At 36.2% G+C, this 15,252-nt stretch overlaps 1 protein-coding gene and 1 pseudogene across 1 annotated transcript in view; one reads left to right on the top strand and one right to left on the bottom strand.

Moving 5' to 3' along the window:
- LOC145285884 (tectonin beta-propeller repeat-containing protein 1-like) overlaps window positions 1-15,252 on the top strand; it is a 179,256-nt gene that overhangs the window by 125,137 nt on the left and 38,867 nt on the right. The window contains exons 11-14 of the mRNA XM_080134345.1: window positions 587-739; window positions 2,309-2,461; window positions 7,805-7,971; window positions 11,552-11,679. Of these exons, the coding sequence (XP_079990471.1) occupies window positions 587-739; window positions 2,309-2,461; window positions 7,805-7,971; window positions 11,552-11,679 (601 nt within the window). The remainder of the gene's footprint in view (window positions 1-586; window positions 740-2,308; window positions 2,462-7,804; window positions 7,972-11,551; window positions 11,680-15,252) is intronic.
- Window positions 5,205-5,321, bottom strand: LOC145286820 (5S ribosomal RNA; annotated as a pseudogene).

Genomic DNA, 15,252 nt, shown 5'->3' with positions numbered 1-15,252 from the left:
CACACCTTTTAAAACTATGGGCGCCATCTTGATTTCTCTCTCTCTTTCACCCAACCTCGCCCGACACACATGCGGTAAGACCTCTGTTCATTTAATCTGTTTTTCCCTTTCTTTTTCTCCTTTCCTTCTGCTAACTTTAAACGGCAGTAACGTAAACCAACATCTTGTCAATATTTCCAAAGCATGGTCCCAATAGTAGCTCCTTACATCCAATTGACGATATACCTTATTAGGGGAAAATGTGAGTAAAAATAAAATAAAATGGGGGATCATATAATAAATATTACATGCTAAAATTGACTTCCCTATTTTATAATCTTGAGAAAATGTTATGCTTAATTGATAGTAATCCATTGTTTTTGTCGGTTTTGTTTAAAAAAAAAAAAACATAATCCACAAAAAATATTTTAGATACAAAGTTCAACAATCTAAAGTCTGCCATTATTACTAAACACCTTGATATTTTTTGAGGGGATCAAAATAATTAGATTGTGTTTTGGAGATCAATTTGTATGAGCTATCAAATTTGTGGCTTGCTCATATTATTCTTTTAATTTAAAACAATCTCTCAATTTTTTTTCTGTAGGTGTCATGGATAAAGAAAGGCAACCTCCACTGGTTGGAGAATGTCCAGAAATACAAATGGGTGGAATGCAGTGTCGAGTTTGAACAAGGCATGGACATTGTGTGCGATGCAAGTACATTCACCATTCATTATGTTGTCAAAACTAATCATATGGTAAGAGGGTTTTTTTTTTTTGTATATTTTTGAGATGAGGCTTGATAATTATTTTTTGGGTTATTTGGACTATTATTCTCATCTTGGTTGTTTTTTCCACAATGTTTTGGCTGATGTAACAATAATAGTCAAGTTACACAAAAAGTAAGTGGGTGACACATCTCACCTTTGTATAGTTTTTTACATTTACATGGGATTTCATATACACAGTTCTTAGTCATGATTGTTTTCTATAGGGGGCTTGAATCTCACAAGTTGTTTCCGGAGAGTTGAATCACTTCTGAATACTGTCTTGATGTCATATGGATTACGTATTCGTTGAAGTTTTTCAGACAAGCTCTTCATATATGGTACAAAAACTGTGGTGAGTTTCTGAGTCGTGTCCTTTTGTGTCTGGTCCAGATTTCTTAGAGCTGATGTCATGCTCACTGGATAGTTGTTTCGGTGGCGGGTTTCTTTTAAACTGTTCATCTCCTCTCGATATGCGCTACTGTCACTACGTATTGCTTTTGCTTCATGTAGGCAACGGCCGACTCCTTTCTTTACATTATGGTGGGAGTTGAAGGTTAGGTAATGTCCAGTGAAAGTTGGCTTTCGGTATACAGATGGCATAAACCTCTGATCCGTGCAAGTTATCAGCACATCTAGGAATGATAATTTATGTTCTTTTTCCATCGTGAACTGTATAGTTGGATGGACTGAGTTCACATGATCTAGTGATGTTCGAACATCTTCCTGGTGGGGCCAGAGTATGAATGCATCATCTACATATCGCAACCACATTGTTGGCTTTAGTGGTGTTGATCCTAATGCCATTTCCTCAAAGTATTCCATGTATGTATTGGCCAGTACCAGAGATAATGGTGATCTCATTGCCAGACCTTCTTCCTGCCAATACATATCAGATCTCATCACGAAGTATGTAGTTCTACACAGATGGTCAACATCTCCATTATATTGTCAATTGGGATGCAAGTGCATTCTTTCAGTGAGGCATCTAATGTCAGCTTGTCCTGTCAGTCTCATCTGTGAGTACTTTCATGAACAGACTCACTATATCTAGACTTACCATCTGGTTGGAACAAATGGGAGCATTGTTTATTATTTCCATGAAGTGAGATGAATTCTTGACGTATGATGGAGATTTGCCGATGATTAGGGTGATTATATCTACCAGGAAGCAGCTCAATGGATGGCATGCTGAACCTTCGGCACTGACAATGAGTCTTAATGGAATATCGTCCTTGTGGATCTTAGGGAGGTCGCATAGGTGTGGTATCTTGCTGTAATGCTGTACTAGCTGTCTGTATTTTGCGAAATTCCCAAAGTCCAACTTCCCGAATACGACAAGATACACCTTAAGAAGGTCAGGGGTTACATCGACCAAAACGTTGTGAAAATAGCACTTAAGATGAGAAAAATAGTCTGATGAATCCAAATAATATAAAAACCAATCTTCATCTCAAAAATTCAGAAACATCAATTTGTTTATATTGGACTTGAAGTTTGTATAATTTCAACAAAATAAAAATGTTTTTTTTTTGTATTTTTCTGTTATTTATTTTGCAGCACTTGCAAATACTCTTGAGTGAGGTTTTATGTACCTGTCGAGTTAGTGAACCACATCGACAAAATTTGATGGCTGTTCATGTCAGCCCTGAAGTCAACCACATTTCTCCAATCTTATTGTCTGCAACAAATGAAGCCGAAATAGATGATTGGGTAAATACGGTTAATATCTTTTAATTAGGGACGTCAGTTCTGTTTTTATTTTTGATCCAGAAAAAACACATTTCAGTTTTTTTGTTTTTTTTTTACATTAAAGAATTACTTCCTATTCCCCCGCTTCCACATATGCATTCAGTGGTTTTCTTTTTATATTGACTTTTAGTTTAGACTGATTGGAGTTGTCAATCTACACAAACATGATGCCGATAAAGTTGACTAAGAATGGAGGTAATTTCAACTAAAACTAGAGCTTAAAACCTAAATTTACAAAGTCAGTTAAAACTGGTTTTCAAATGGCTATCACCAGGGCTGCCAGGCTAGCCTTTTTAAAGCAAATTTCATGAATTTGGCTTTTTTTTTGTTTTTTTTTGTTTGAAGCAGTTTGGTCTTCAAAAATTGTATTTGGCTTTTACTTTATACTAGCATGGGTGCCTAGCATTGCCCGAGTGTTTGGAGGTGTGTGTTGAGCACAAAAAAAAAGTGACGTGAAGGAGGAAAAGAAAGTGAAAGAAAACCTGACATTTTACCGCTATGTTATGACGCGACAGGAAGTGAAAAGTGTTCAAATTTAGCAATGTCAATCAAAAAGTTGACTTGCACAAATGAGTTAAGAATCACACACGCGCAGAAATGAACGTTGCTTTTATAGCTGGCTGAAGGCCAGTCAAGCTTTCCACTTTCTGCTGTTTTATTTGTTTCCCAACGATATTGGGGAAAACCAGCTCATCCCCAAAAAGGGGGAACACTGGCAGCATCAAAATGAATAGCAATTGTTTCCCCCCACATTGATCTAAGCTAATTGCCTTTCTGGACGTCCTTGACAGGAAAACCAGGCAGCTGCCTTTGCTTTGATTAGTTTTGCTTTATTTATACAAAAAAGACCAACAAACATTCGAAAGGACAGAATAGATGGATTTTTTTAAAACTCGATCAAAATAAAGATAGAGACGATGTCCATTCGCAAATCGGGAGTATTACAATCTACAGAGTATAAGAAAACTTCTCCAAAATAGTAACCTCGTCGAGAACTCCCGTCAAAAAAGCCTTTCTCAGGCATACAAACACCCTCACGCCCATTTTGCCTTTTATATAGACTAATGGGCGTGCCCAGCGTTGCCTGGACCTGTGACATGAAGGCGGAAAAGAAAGTGAAAGAAAAGCTGACATCTTACCACTACTCTATGACGCGAGAGGAAGTGAAAAGTGTTCACATTTATCGATATTAATCAAAACGTTGACTTGCAGTTAAGTGAACGAGTTCATGCAAGTTTAGAAATGAACGTCTCTGTTTTCTGCCATTCCCGATGATGTTGGGGGAAAACCAGCTCCCCACAAAAAGGAAGAGTTCTGGCAGTGTCAAAATGAATAGCAATTGTCTGATATGAAGGGTTTTCACTACATTGATCAAAGCTAATTGCCTTTCTGGACATCCCAGCGGGAAGGCCGGCAAATCAACTTTGCTTCGATTAGTATTGCTTTATTTATACGAAAAAGACAAACACACAAAAGGATGGTATAGAAAGAAATTTTTAAAAATCGATCAAAATAAATGTAGAGATGATGTCCGTTTGCAAATCGTAGATATTATAATCTAGGGAGTATAAGGAAAGTTGTTATATATGTAGACTAGCGAGGGGTACCCAGCGTTGCCCGGGTGTTTGGAGGGGGGGGGTAAAAAAAAAACAAGTATGAGGATCGAAACCGAACCGTTGAGGCAAAGTTGTAAATTAAAGTGTGAAAAATAAAAAAACGTTCGACGTTAACCATTGCCCCACCGTGAGATGTAAACGGAAACACGTTTGAATTTATTTAATTACTTGGATTTAGCAGGTGCCCATTTAAATGAGTCAATAAGGTCAAGTTTGACTGCGGGATAGTATTCATTTACTGCTGAACGCTTTTTTTCCCCTCCCCCAAGATGTTATAGGAAAAAGACTGACCCACATGCGGCGAGCGACAAATATTGAATATTTATCTTCCCGAAATCAAGCAAATTAAATAGACAGGCGAGCTTCGTTGTTAACTGTGAGATATTACGATTTATATGTGACATAAAAAGATTTAAAAAGTTGCGAAGCGAGCGACCGCTTCTCTGAAAAAAGCCTTTTGTTGACATACAGAAAAAGGGAACACACATACATACATACATTTTGCCTTTTATATATATAGATAACACTAACATACAGAAATTCATACAGAAACTGAGGCATGTGCATGCAAGTATTATGTTTTTTATAAACAGTTCACTTGTAAGTAACAAAAAAAAATACTCGAGCTGACGTCAAAATCAAATCATGAAACGGTTGACAAACAGATAAAAATCCAATGACCCCTTGTATCAATTTTTCAGTTTTGATCCCTTAGCAACTCTTTTTTTCCAAATGAAAACTGATTAAAAAGTTTTCCACATATCCACCCTGTATACCAAGTTTTAAGTCTGTAGATCAAAAAATCGTTGAGTATATAGGTTGAGAAGTGTTCTCACACACACACACATTCTCACTTTTATTAATATATAAATTAATAAAGAACATTTTCTATTTGATCTTCTTTGACTCTTTTTCCTGAAAAATTTGGCTATCATTAATCTCTGTAACTGCAGTCAGGCAGCTTTTAGGTAGCTGAGTATTGTACGTTTCCTGTTATGGTGGTTAGTGTTTATATATATATATATATATATATATATATATATATATATATAGGACAACTGGAAACAAATGACAAGATAAGCGGAAAGTACATACAGCACCTAGAATTCCCAAATGGTCACTCATCTGGTACTAACCAGGCTCAACATTGCTTAACTTCGGTGATCTGACGAGAACTGGTGTGTCAACGCGATTATGCCGTATAATTTTTTCCAGTTGTCCTGTACATACACTTCACTTGCCACTGCTATTTAACAATGTCGACTCAGGAGAGGTGTGGTTGGAGATTTCGCACCTCCTGCCAATAAGACATTCACGCGCAGGAACCCCTTCGTGGGTATCCATAGTTTGTCAAAGACTGAAGGTGTGTGTGTGTGTGTATGTATATATATATATATATATATATATATATATATATATATATATACACATTTTTATGCGAATTCATTCCTCTACAATAAGTTAAATGTTGTAAAAAAAAAAATTACAATGGTAGACTTGATTATTCTTTAGTAATTGTCTGTATTTTTGAGATGAGGTGTGTTCATTGATTGAGATTGTCGGACTGACTTCCTCATCTTGGTTGTTTTAGTTACAACGTTTCGGCCGTTTTGCCCTCCGGCCTTCATCAGGTGTTTTGTATCGAACTGGGGAATCGATACCCCCGTAATAATAATAAAGGGTTGGGTTCGAGACTCCTAACAAACGATTCCCCAGTTCGATACAAAACACCTGATTAAGGCCGGAGGGCAAAACGGCCAAAACGTTGTAACTACAACAACCAAGATGAGGAAGTCGGTCCGACAATCTCACTTGATTATTCTTTGTTAAAAATAATTCATAAATTAAATAATTGTTTAAACTCCTAATTTCTAAATGTTAGGACCGGTTCAGTAGGTTTGCATGACACAATGGCTCCTCCTCCACTTACTAGAAACTTAGAAAAAGTACATTTGTTCAATTTTTTTTTTTTTTTTGTGATCTGAATATTTGGTGCATAATCCATATCAATTTATTTAAATACTAGCAGAGGTGCCCAGCTTTGCCTGGTCATAAATACACTTAAATATATTTTACTTCATGCAGATTTCATAATTATTATTACAGAGCCAATTCTCTATTTAATATTATATTGTACCTAATACATAGTATTGATTTCAAGCTTTTAAAAAGAAATGACTTGGGTGTCATCAACTAGATTCATAGCCAAAATATTTAGCATTCCAGCCATGTTCCCTGCTGTTTGAGCTATCGACAAATAGATAAGAAAGATTTTAAAAGTAAACCACTTCATGCTAAGAATGAGTTTGCACATGCGCAAAAGTAACATGTTGGATTTTGCATTTCAACTTGCGGACATATCTCTGTACATGTTATTCATCCATCCAAACAAAGATTTTACTCGTTATAAACCATTCTTTGGTGTACGATTGCTATTTCCTGTTAATTTCATTGTTATGTGACTAGTAGTTTAAGAGTTTATCAGTTAAATATTTTCACACACACACACACACCTACTGCTTTATTGGTGCCCTGACAAAGGAGGGATTGGACCTAGTAATTCATTCCCGTTCATTTGTTCACATTTTTCTCAATAATCACACCTTGGATATTTTCGAAAAATTTTGCACAAGCATTAGTCATGGTGAAAGTAAATTTTTGCCAGAACGGATTTTCCGGGATGACTCCTGTTGCCCCCCCCCTATATTCCCACCGGGGAGGGGGTGCAGGCAGGGCAGTATAGAAGTAAAATTGTCCCAAAATCATTCATCTGTTCATTTGTTCGTACTTTTCTCAATAGCCATACCTTTTGATTTTTTTTTTTTTTTTTTTTTTTTTTTTTCTTGAAATTTTGCACAAACATTAGTAAATTTTTCACTTGTGGAGGGGGACCCCGCATGCACGGCTTGTTTATATGTATAAAAGCGAAAATGTGTGTGCATGTATGTATGTGTGTATGTTCGCTTTTTGTGTATGTCTGTAAAAGGCTTTTTTCTTAGGCCTTCTCTCTGGTCGCTCCTTAAAACTTTTTATATCATGTCTAAATGATAATATCTACGACTTAACAACGGGGGTCGCATGTGTATTTAATTTGCGCGACTTTTACCAGCTCACCACGTCTTCGAAAAGCAAATGGCTGCCTTGCAGCGCAAAACTAGGTCAAATATCACGTCACTTCCTCGCACCTGTATATTTCAGTTTATAAACCTGAACCGAACACACTTATCAATTCCTCTCCTTCGTGGCCGAGATGGTTAGGTGTTGAGCTTTTTTTCCCTTTTATTTCCACCTTTGCGTAAAGGCTTCGGGGTTCAATCCTACCTTCCGACAAAAACTTTTTTTTTTCTTTTACACCTCCAAAAACCCGGCCAATGTTTATTTTTTAACACACACACCTCCAAACACCCAGGCAACGCCGAGTACCCCCTCCCCGCTAGTTTATATATAAAATAAAGATATAAATAGGGGTGGAATTGAGCTTTAAATGGTTTTGAGAACAACTAGCACTTAAACACTGGTTTGATAATGACTCAAACATAATTCTAAAAACAACTTTTTTTTTTTTTTTGCTTTTTTTAAGTTTCTTGTTAGCTCTCGTTGAAATATAAATACAAACAACCAGGAGAGTACAAAAATAAATGATCTATAAAAACAAAAGTTTGTTACATTTTTGTTTTTCCTTGTCCAGGTATCCACTATTAACATTGCCTCTGTGTCCAAACACAGATACCTAAGTTTAGGCGTGCAACCAGGTGCAGTGTGGTCAACAATGGTACGCGGAGACATTTTTGTTTATGACCCGACAAACAGCATGTTAGACAGTGGGTCTTCAGGAACCCTTAAAAATTCATGTCCGTAAGTGTATTTTATTTATGTCATATTAATTTGTTTTTCTTTTTATACCAAAAAAAAAGCATTTAAAAAAATAAAACATTTTCTACAACTCTTCAAAAGTGTATGCAATATAATGAATTTTTTTCTATTTTTACATAGGAGTCACCACTAATCAAGGCCCGGAGGCCACTCGAGGATAAGAGTTAATGAATGTACAGTAGTCAATACGATAATATCGTAATAATCGTTAGTAGTGGAAATTTGGTAAATTGGATTACGTAAGGGGACGGCTCATCAAGAACTTGCTTTTGTTGGATTTGAAGACTACCAAATTGTAGTCAACTGGAAAGCAAGAAAACAGAAGAGTTCCGCAGGCGTGCAGTTTTAAGAAAAGAAGCTCTGTTCATGGAATCTTATGTTTAGGTTTAGATACAGATAAAGAGTGGGGGAAATTATTGATAGTGGTTTCAACTAGACAAGTATTTTCATGAAAGTCAGGCCATGGGCGACCATAGATTGGAACTCAGACGAGCACTTGCCAGGAAAAGGATAAAGCAGAGAGGCGCGCCACATCTCTTCTGTGGGAAAAAGGTTGCAGGGAAGAGAAAAAGGCATACTAGGCTACGAAATCGATTTTGAACTCTGTCAAGGCAGGATAAGATTTTTCTAGTAGCTTCTGCCCAGATGTGGTAACTGTAATCCATCCTTGGACATACCTAGCTCTTATATAGGTAGAGAATTGCGTCAGCAGTGAGATATTTACTGGAGTGGTAGAAGGATTCCACCATTTTTCCAGCAGCCTTGACAATCGATTTGATGTATGTGTCCCATTTCAGATCAGGAGTAAAGGTCAAGCCCAGAAGCTTATCAAAACATGGAGCCTCCCTAAGATGAGAGCCATTCATTTCAATTGATGCCAGATGGGGATCAGAACGTTGATGATGTAAAGATAGAAGCTTGGTTTTAGATGCATTAAAAGTAACCAGACACTTTTTTCCCATTGTACCACATGTTTAAGATTAGAGGAGAGAGAATCAAAGAGAACTTGGTTGTTTACGGTCTTTGATGTGCTACCATAGATAGTAGTGTCATCAGTATGAATGTCTACGAATGATCTTAGGATGTAATTTGGAAGATCATTGATGTAGATCAGGAAGAGAGTTGGGCCTAGGATGAACCCCTGAGGAACTCCAGCATTAATGCTGAAAGCTCCTGATTTCTGCCCATCAACCACTATTCTGAATTTATTTCTTTTACTTTTACTACTAGTAGGTCACTACTTATCAAGGCCCAGAGGCCACTTGAGGATAAAAGTTAATGTGATGATCAGTTATAGTGGAACTTGGGTAGGGTTTGATTATTTAAGAGGGAGGTTAACAAGAACTTATTAACATTAAATTTGAAAACAACTGTTATAATCAGCTGGGAAGCAGCCCTGTAGCATTGTTCCATAGACGTTGTACAATTGTTAGTGTATGAGTTAGGATATACATGTGTAGTGAGGGGGGAGGGATGACTTCAGTTGTAATTTTAGTCAATTTGGGGAAGTATGGTGATTTTTAAAGGATGTGGTATCTCTGCAGTCTACAAAATTTCCGAAAGTCATGGAAGCTGTGCTGTGTTCTGACTTTGTAAGCATATTCACATTTGTCGAAAAGATTCTTATGGTTATTGTTGACAGGATTGTTAATGATTTTATCGGTGCTTTTCAAGAAAAGGAAACATTCAGAATATGGCAGGAGTCGGATAGAGAATATTCACTAATAGAATGTAAGTAGATCTCCTGCAGGTGTGATGAGTAAGGCTATGACAACAGAATATTATCATTGTTTTGACTCGCGAGTATATATCCGACACAGAAACAGTTAATTAATCGAGAACCACATCACTCTATCTAAAAAAATTAAAATATTAACTGATATGTACTCGAGAGTCAAAATAATGAAAAGAATATTCTCTTGTCATAGCCCTAGTGATGAGATTACAATGACAGTCTAAATTTCAGAAAGATTTCTTTTCCAACAATACTGTAATAAACATCGATAAAGTTACAACACCAGCGCTTCATCTCAGGTATCCAAAATCCTAATTTTCAACGGACTTTTATGGGCAGTTGGTCTTTATGTATGCAAATTAGTTGTTCACGCATGCAAACTAGTTTCACCTATAAAAATTCAATTAAGTCTATTTAATAAAAAATAAAACATGGTAGAAGAAATTTGCACAGAAGAGGATGTAGACGTCTGTCAAAGTTCATCTTCAATTGTTGTATTGCTGGCTCATTCGTTACCTCACTTGGAAATCTATTTTGATGTCTACAGATTCTGATTGAGAAAGTGGCCCTTCTTTTGGTTTTCATTTTGCTGCTAAGCAGGTTTGTCGGGGAATATTTATGTTGAGGGGCACAAGTTCAACAAGTTCATCAAAGCACATTCTATCAACAAACTTGCAGCAATAGGGTTGGAGTTTAGTTTTTTTTTGGACTCTATTCAAGAGTGTGAGACTAATATAGATGCACCAGCCCAGATGTGGCAATAAGACTCCATGCATTAGTCCCCAAGGTATATCACAATGATCATTGAGGAGATTGTATGTCAAAATGAGGTCACCGCATGTTCATCAGCACTCAAAGGAGAAAAGGTTAATCTTGAGTCGGCTTTCAATAGAGCAGATCTGATAGACCCTGCACCATTGTGAGTAGCCAACATCTGAAACCTCTGCAGAAGCAGCAATTGCGAATGCAAGTTCTTTTCTCACTGGAAAGCAAATGTCCGATATGCAAAGAAGTTCTCATCTTTATTAGTACGACTTAGTTACACATCTCTAAATTGTTGCAAGGCAGTCAATGTTTTCTGAAGAAGATGGTGGTTCCAGACTGATGATGCAAATTCTAATTGTGGACGCACTGTAGTTATATGCAGTTTTAAATAAATGGCTGGAGAACGGCTAATAAAAGCCTTATATGACCGGTTACACCCGTACAGTCATACCTTCACTGGCAATGGTGAGGATGAGTCTCCTTGCTGCTTAGGCAAGGATTCGTTCTTGACACTCAGCCCGACAGGTGTGGGGCCGGAAACCAGCCCAGTACCTGTCGGACTGAGATACACTGTCTGAGTATCACTTGGTAGGTCCCTCTTCTTAGGCGTTGCCACCCAGCTTTCGTTTATTGCTTGTTGCCTGAAGCGCCCCAACTGGGGAATGCCGACGGGGATCCTCTCTCTCCCCCCAGGCAATTTTTGTAATAGCAAGAGTGCCCCTCCTTTAGGGGAGCTTGCCTCATTTCTACCTTCCGACCTTGTGTCACACTTTGCTGCGGTGGATAGCTAACAAATATCTACACGTGTACATTATGTTGTTGTAGGTATTTGTATGAAATTAAATTTAAAATATAATTAAAAAAATAATCTGCGACTAATTTGGAGTTCATCAGGATAAATTCTGAAAATGTCTTGCACAAATCTTTTTTTTCTGTAAATCATTTTAGAAAACACTTGAAGACAAAAAAAACTTTGCTATTGTAGATTTTTCTAGAAATACAAATGTAATTTAATTTACAATAATTTTGACTTTATTCTATTTAAAAAAAAAAAAAAAACAGGAAATGGATTCCAGTTGGTGGTCACTTGCATCTGGTTGAGACTAATCCATTAAATGTCAGCTGGGGAATTGGTTACGACAGCACGGCTTGGGTTTACACTGGAGGATTTGGTGGAGATATTTTAAAAAGTAAGTATGGCATTTTTCAAATTATATTTTAAGATAAGTTCAACCAGAACCAGTGGTAACTACCTCCAAATCACTTTGGGGTTACAAAAAGTTGAGATAAAACGTTATAAATGATCTCCCAGTTTGATGGATGATTTCACCATTTTGTATTGTCATCCGCTACCGTTCTGTTTTAGTAGATGTAACAAAATGATGTCATTCAGTCTATACTGGTGTTACAGAACCAAGGTTGTAAGCTTGAATAAGTTGGAGTGAGGTCAGAGGTGACCCCAAAAACAGAAGTTGACAAAATCATGTGATTTCTGAAGAGAGAGAATTCCATCTCGGTATTTGTACAGTTTAATCAAGACATTAAAAAATGAAAATATCGGAAAAAATGTTTAAATTGTACGTATCCGTTATGGAATGAAGTTCTCCGAAAAAAAAATTTCACTAATTTTTTTTTTTTTTTTTTTTTTTTTTACAGCGAAAAAACAATTTATGATATTGAGAAAAAGATTTGATTTTTAGGAAGAAAAGCTTGTATTAAAGAAGGGGAGGGAGTGTCGGCGCTTTAAACTGAGCTATCTCTCCTTGGTGTGTTCAAAAGATTCCAAGATGCCTACCTTAAACGTGTTACCATAAAAGCATGTTTTTCTGCTGTAAAAAAAACAAAAAAAACTACTCGATCAAATTAAGTGAAATTTTTTATTTTTTTCCAGAGATCTTCAGTCCAAAACGGCTAAATACAATATAACCTTTTTTCAATATTTTCATTTTTTAATGTCTTGATTAAACTGTACAAGTGCCTCCATCTCTTCCTGGTGATGCTATAAGCAAAGATGTGAAAGATAGGTTTTGTATCAGAATGTCTTCAATAATTATTGATAATCAAAAAAATCCAGTGAAAAAAAAAACAGGCGATTTTTACCAAAGTTAACACCTTATACAGCTTAACAGCACAAGTGTATTTGAAAAGCTTTATTACCACACAGACAAAAAGACCTGGCATTTAAAATCAACAGTAGGTTCTTTGATATGACAGGTGCGTTCAAAGTGAATGTTTCTGTTTAAAACACAATTAAAGCATGATACTTGATGTTTACATTTTAAACTTTAATTACAAGTCATTATAGATGAAAATAATTTTATAAAATCTGCAATAGATTCTCTACAGTGCAATGTGGACTACAATGTATTGTGAACTAAGTTTCTGTGGGAAGGCATCTGAAGCTGACTCCCGGTACACTGTGATGGGTTCGCAACGAGAACGAGCAATCAATTTATTTGGTTGTAAAAAGGGCGATTTCACTGATTTCAAAGACAAAAATATAAAAGTATGAAACATTCATTGATCATCATCCAATCCCAGGCAACATTGGGTTTTCCTGCTAATATATATATGTAGTAAGTTATGAAAATATATACGGCAATTAAGCTACACAGAATATTCTGTGTTTCATCTTTGTGAGAATTCGTCAGCCTGACGAATTCTCACGAGAATGAAATGTGGAATATTCTGTATAGCTTAATTGCCATATATATTTTCATAACTTACTACCTAGCTCTACCTATGTATTGAGCACTGTTGAAGTAAATACTGAAAATTCATGCATAAAATTATATCTTCCTATATTTATGTGATTAATTGAAGTAGTCATATATATGTATTGAAAGCAAAAATACCTACACCACCTCAGTTTCCCACTCAATCACCCTAAACTGGTCCCAGCGAAATCAGGGTAGGGGTGAAATACACTCAAGTTTGAAAATGTTTAGGGACACTAAACATTTTTTGACTCTTTGGAAAAAGTAATTATCCTCAAAATGGCTTTGCCAAAACATCTTTTTTTTTTACAAAATTTCTGAAGAGGAAGTTTTAAGACACAAGATTGAAAATAAACTTCGTGGTTTAGTGGGGGATGCCCTTTTCTCTTCCCTGCAACCTCTCTCCCACAGAAGAGACGTTGCAAGCCTGTCTTTGTTTTATCGCTATTTCCATGGCAGGTGCTCGTCTGAGCTCCAATCCCTCATCCCCCCTTGCCAATCTTTCACGAGAAACCCCCCTCTGGCTGAAACTACTATCAATAATTTTCCCCACTCTTTATCTGTGCCTAAATCCAAACGTAGATTCCATGAGCAAAGCTTCTTTCTTAGAACTGCATGCCAGTGGAACTCTCTGTCGCTTGCCTGTTTCCCACCTGACTACAACTTGGACGTCTTCAAATCCAACATAAACAAACTCCTGACAAACCGCCCCTTAAGTAAGACACTATCAAAACCCCAATACTAATGATTACTACAATGCTATCTGATTGATTACTGTACACGCAATAACCCTTATCCCTGAGTGGCCTTCGGGCCTTGATAAGTGGTGACCCCCATGTAAAAAAAAAAAAAAGTTTTAAAAAGTTAAAAAATAAGTATAAAAAAACATAACTTTTATTCACAATTTATTTTTATATAAGATTTTATTCAAAATAGAATTCAGATTTTTTTTTTATGTTTTATTTAACTTTTTCTATTTTGCTGCATTTTTCATTTTTGCTTGCCAGGAAGCAATTATTTTTGATGACAAAGAATTTATTGATTCTCTACTGTCTTGGATATTTTCATGATGTTTTTTGGATTAATCAATTACTGACTTTATGGACTTCACTCTAATCCATTCACACCTTGGATTACAGATTCTTCCTTATGAAATATAATTTCGTTGTTTGATTTTTTTACTCTGTTGAAGGTGCCTTTAAATTCACAAACAAAAATTTTATATTTTTTTTTCAAGTTTATGCTAATTGGTACGACTTTTTTTAAACTCACGAAATGGCCTGTTACAGCAGCAACTGAGGCCAAAAAATCAAAGGGCAGGAGTCAGACTGATGAAGAAATATAATTTTATTTAGTGCATGTGTTCAGCATAAACCCTTGTATATTCCTCAACGTGAAACAAAACAAATGCACTTATAATATTCCATAAATGAGATGCATTATAAAAATGAAATATCAGATTATCGGCTGAATTAAAGGTGCTTACCTCTTCTGCCTTGTTAAGGAGACAACGTGTACCCTGCAAGCTGATCAGATTGTAAAAAGGCCCCCTTCCAGCCAAACAGTGTTCAGGCCAATAGTTCCTTCCGGAAGAGAGCGGGTGTTCAATAGGAATGTTCCCTCTGTAAATTTAGCCACAGCTCACATTCTTACATTTACAGAAATTCCTAACTTTGAAAACCCATAGGTTAAGAATTATTCTTTATTTGGATTCCAGGTTTGAATATTTGTTGGATTAATCAATACAATTTATTCGATTTTTATTTTCATCAATTTTTTTATATATTACAGCAGTAACTAGTCAAAAATCAAAGAACACGAGTATAACTGGTGCTGAAATAGAATTTTATTTCAGCGCACATGTTCCGCATAAAATAATCCTACATTCTTCAGTGTGGAAACTGAAACACAAATGCACTCATAAATATTTTGAAAGGGGAAACGCACCATAAAGTGAAATATCAGTGATTATTTGAATTGGATGAATTTAGAGAGCTCATGTGCTAACCTCTTTTTGCTTTGCTAGTGACCCATGCAGACAATGAC

The sequence above is a fragment of the Euprymna scolopes genome, chromosome 10 (assembly GCF_053919585.1).
Source record: "Euprymna scolopes isolate OS-2025 chromosome 10, ASM5391958v1, whole genome shotgun sequence".
Taxonomy (NCBI): Eukaryota; Metazoa; Mollusca; class Cephalopoda; order Sepiida; family Sepiolidae; genus Euprymna; species Euprymna scolopes.
Note: the sequence above shows the minus strand (reverse complement) of the source record. Positions and strands in the feature narration are given on the sequence as shown.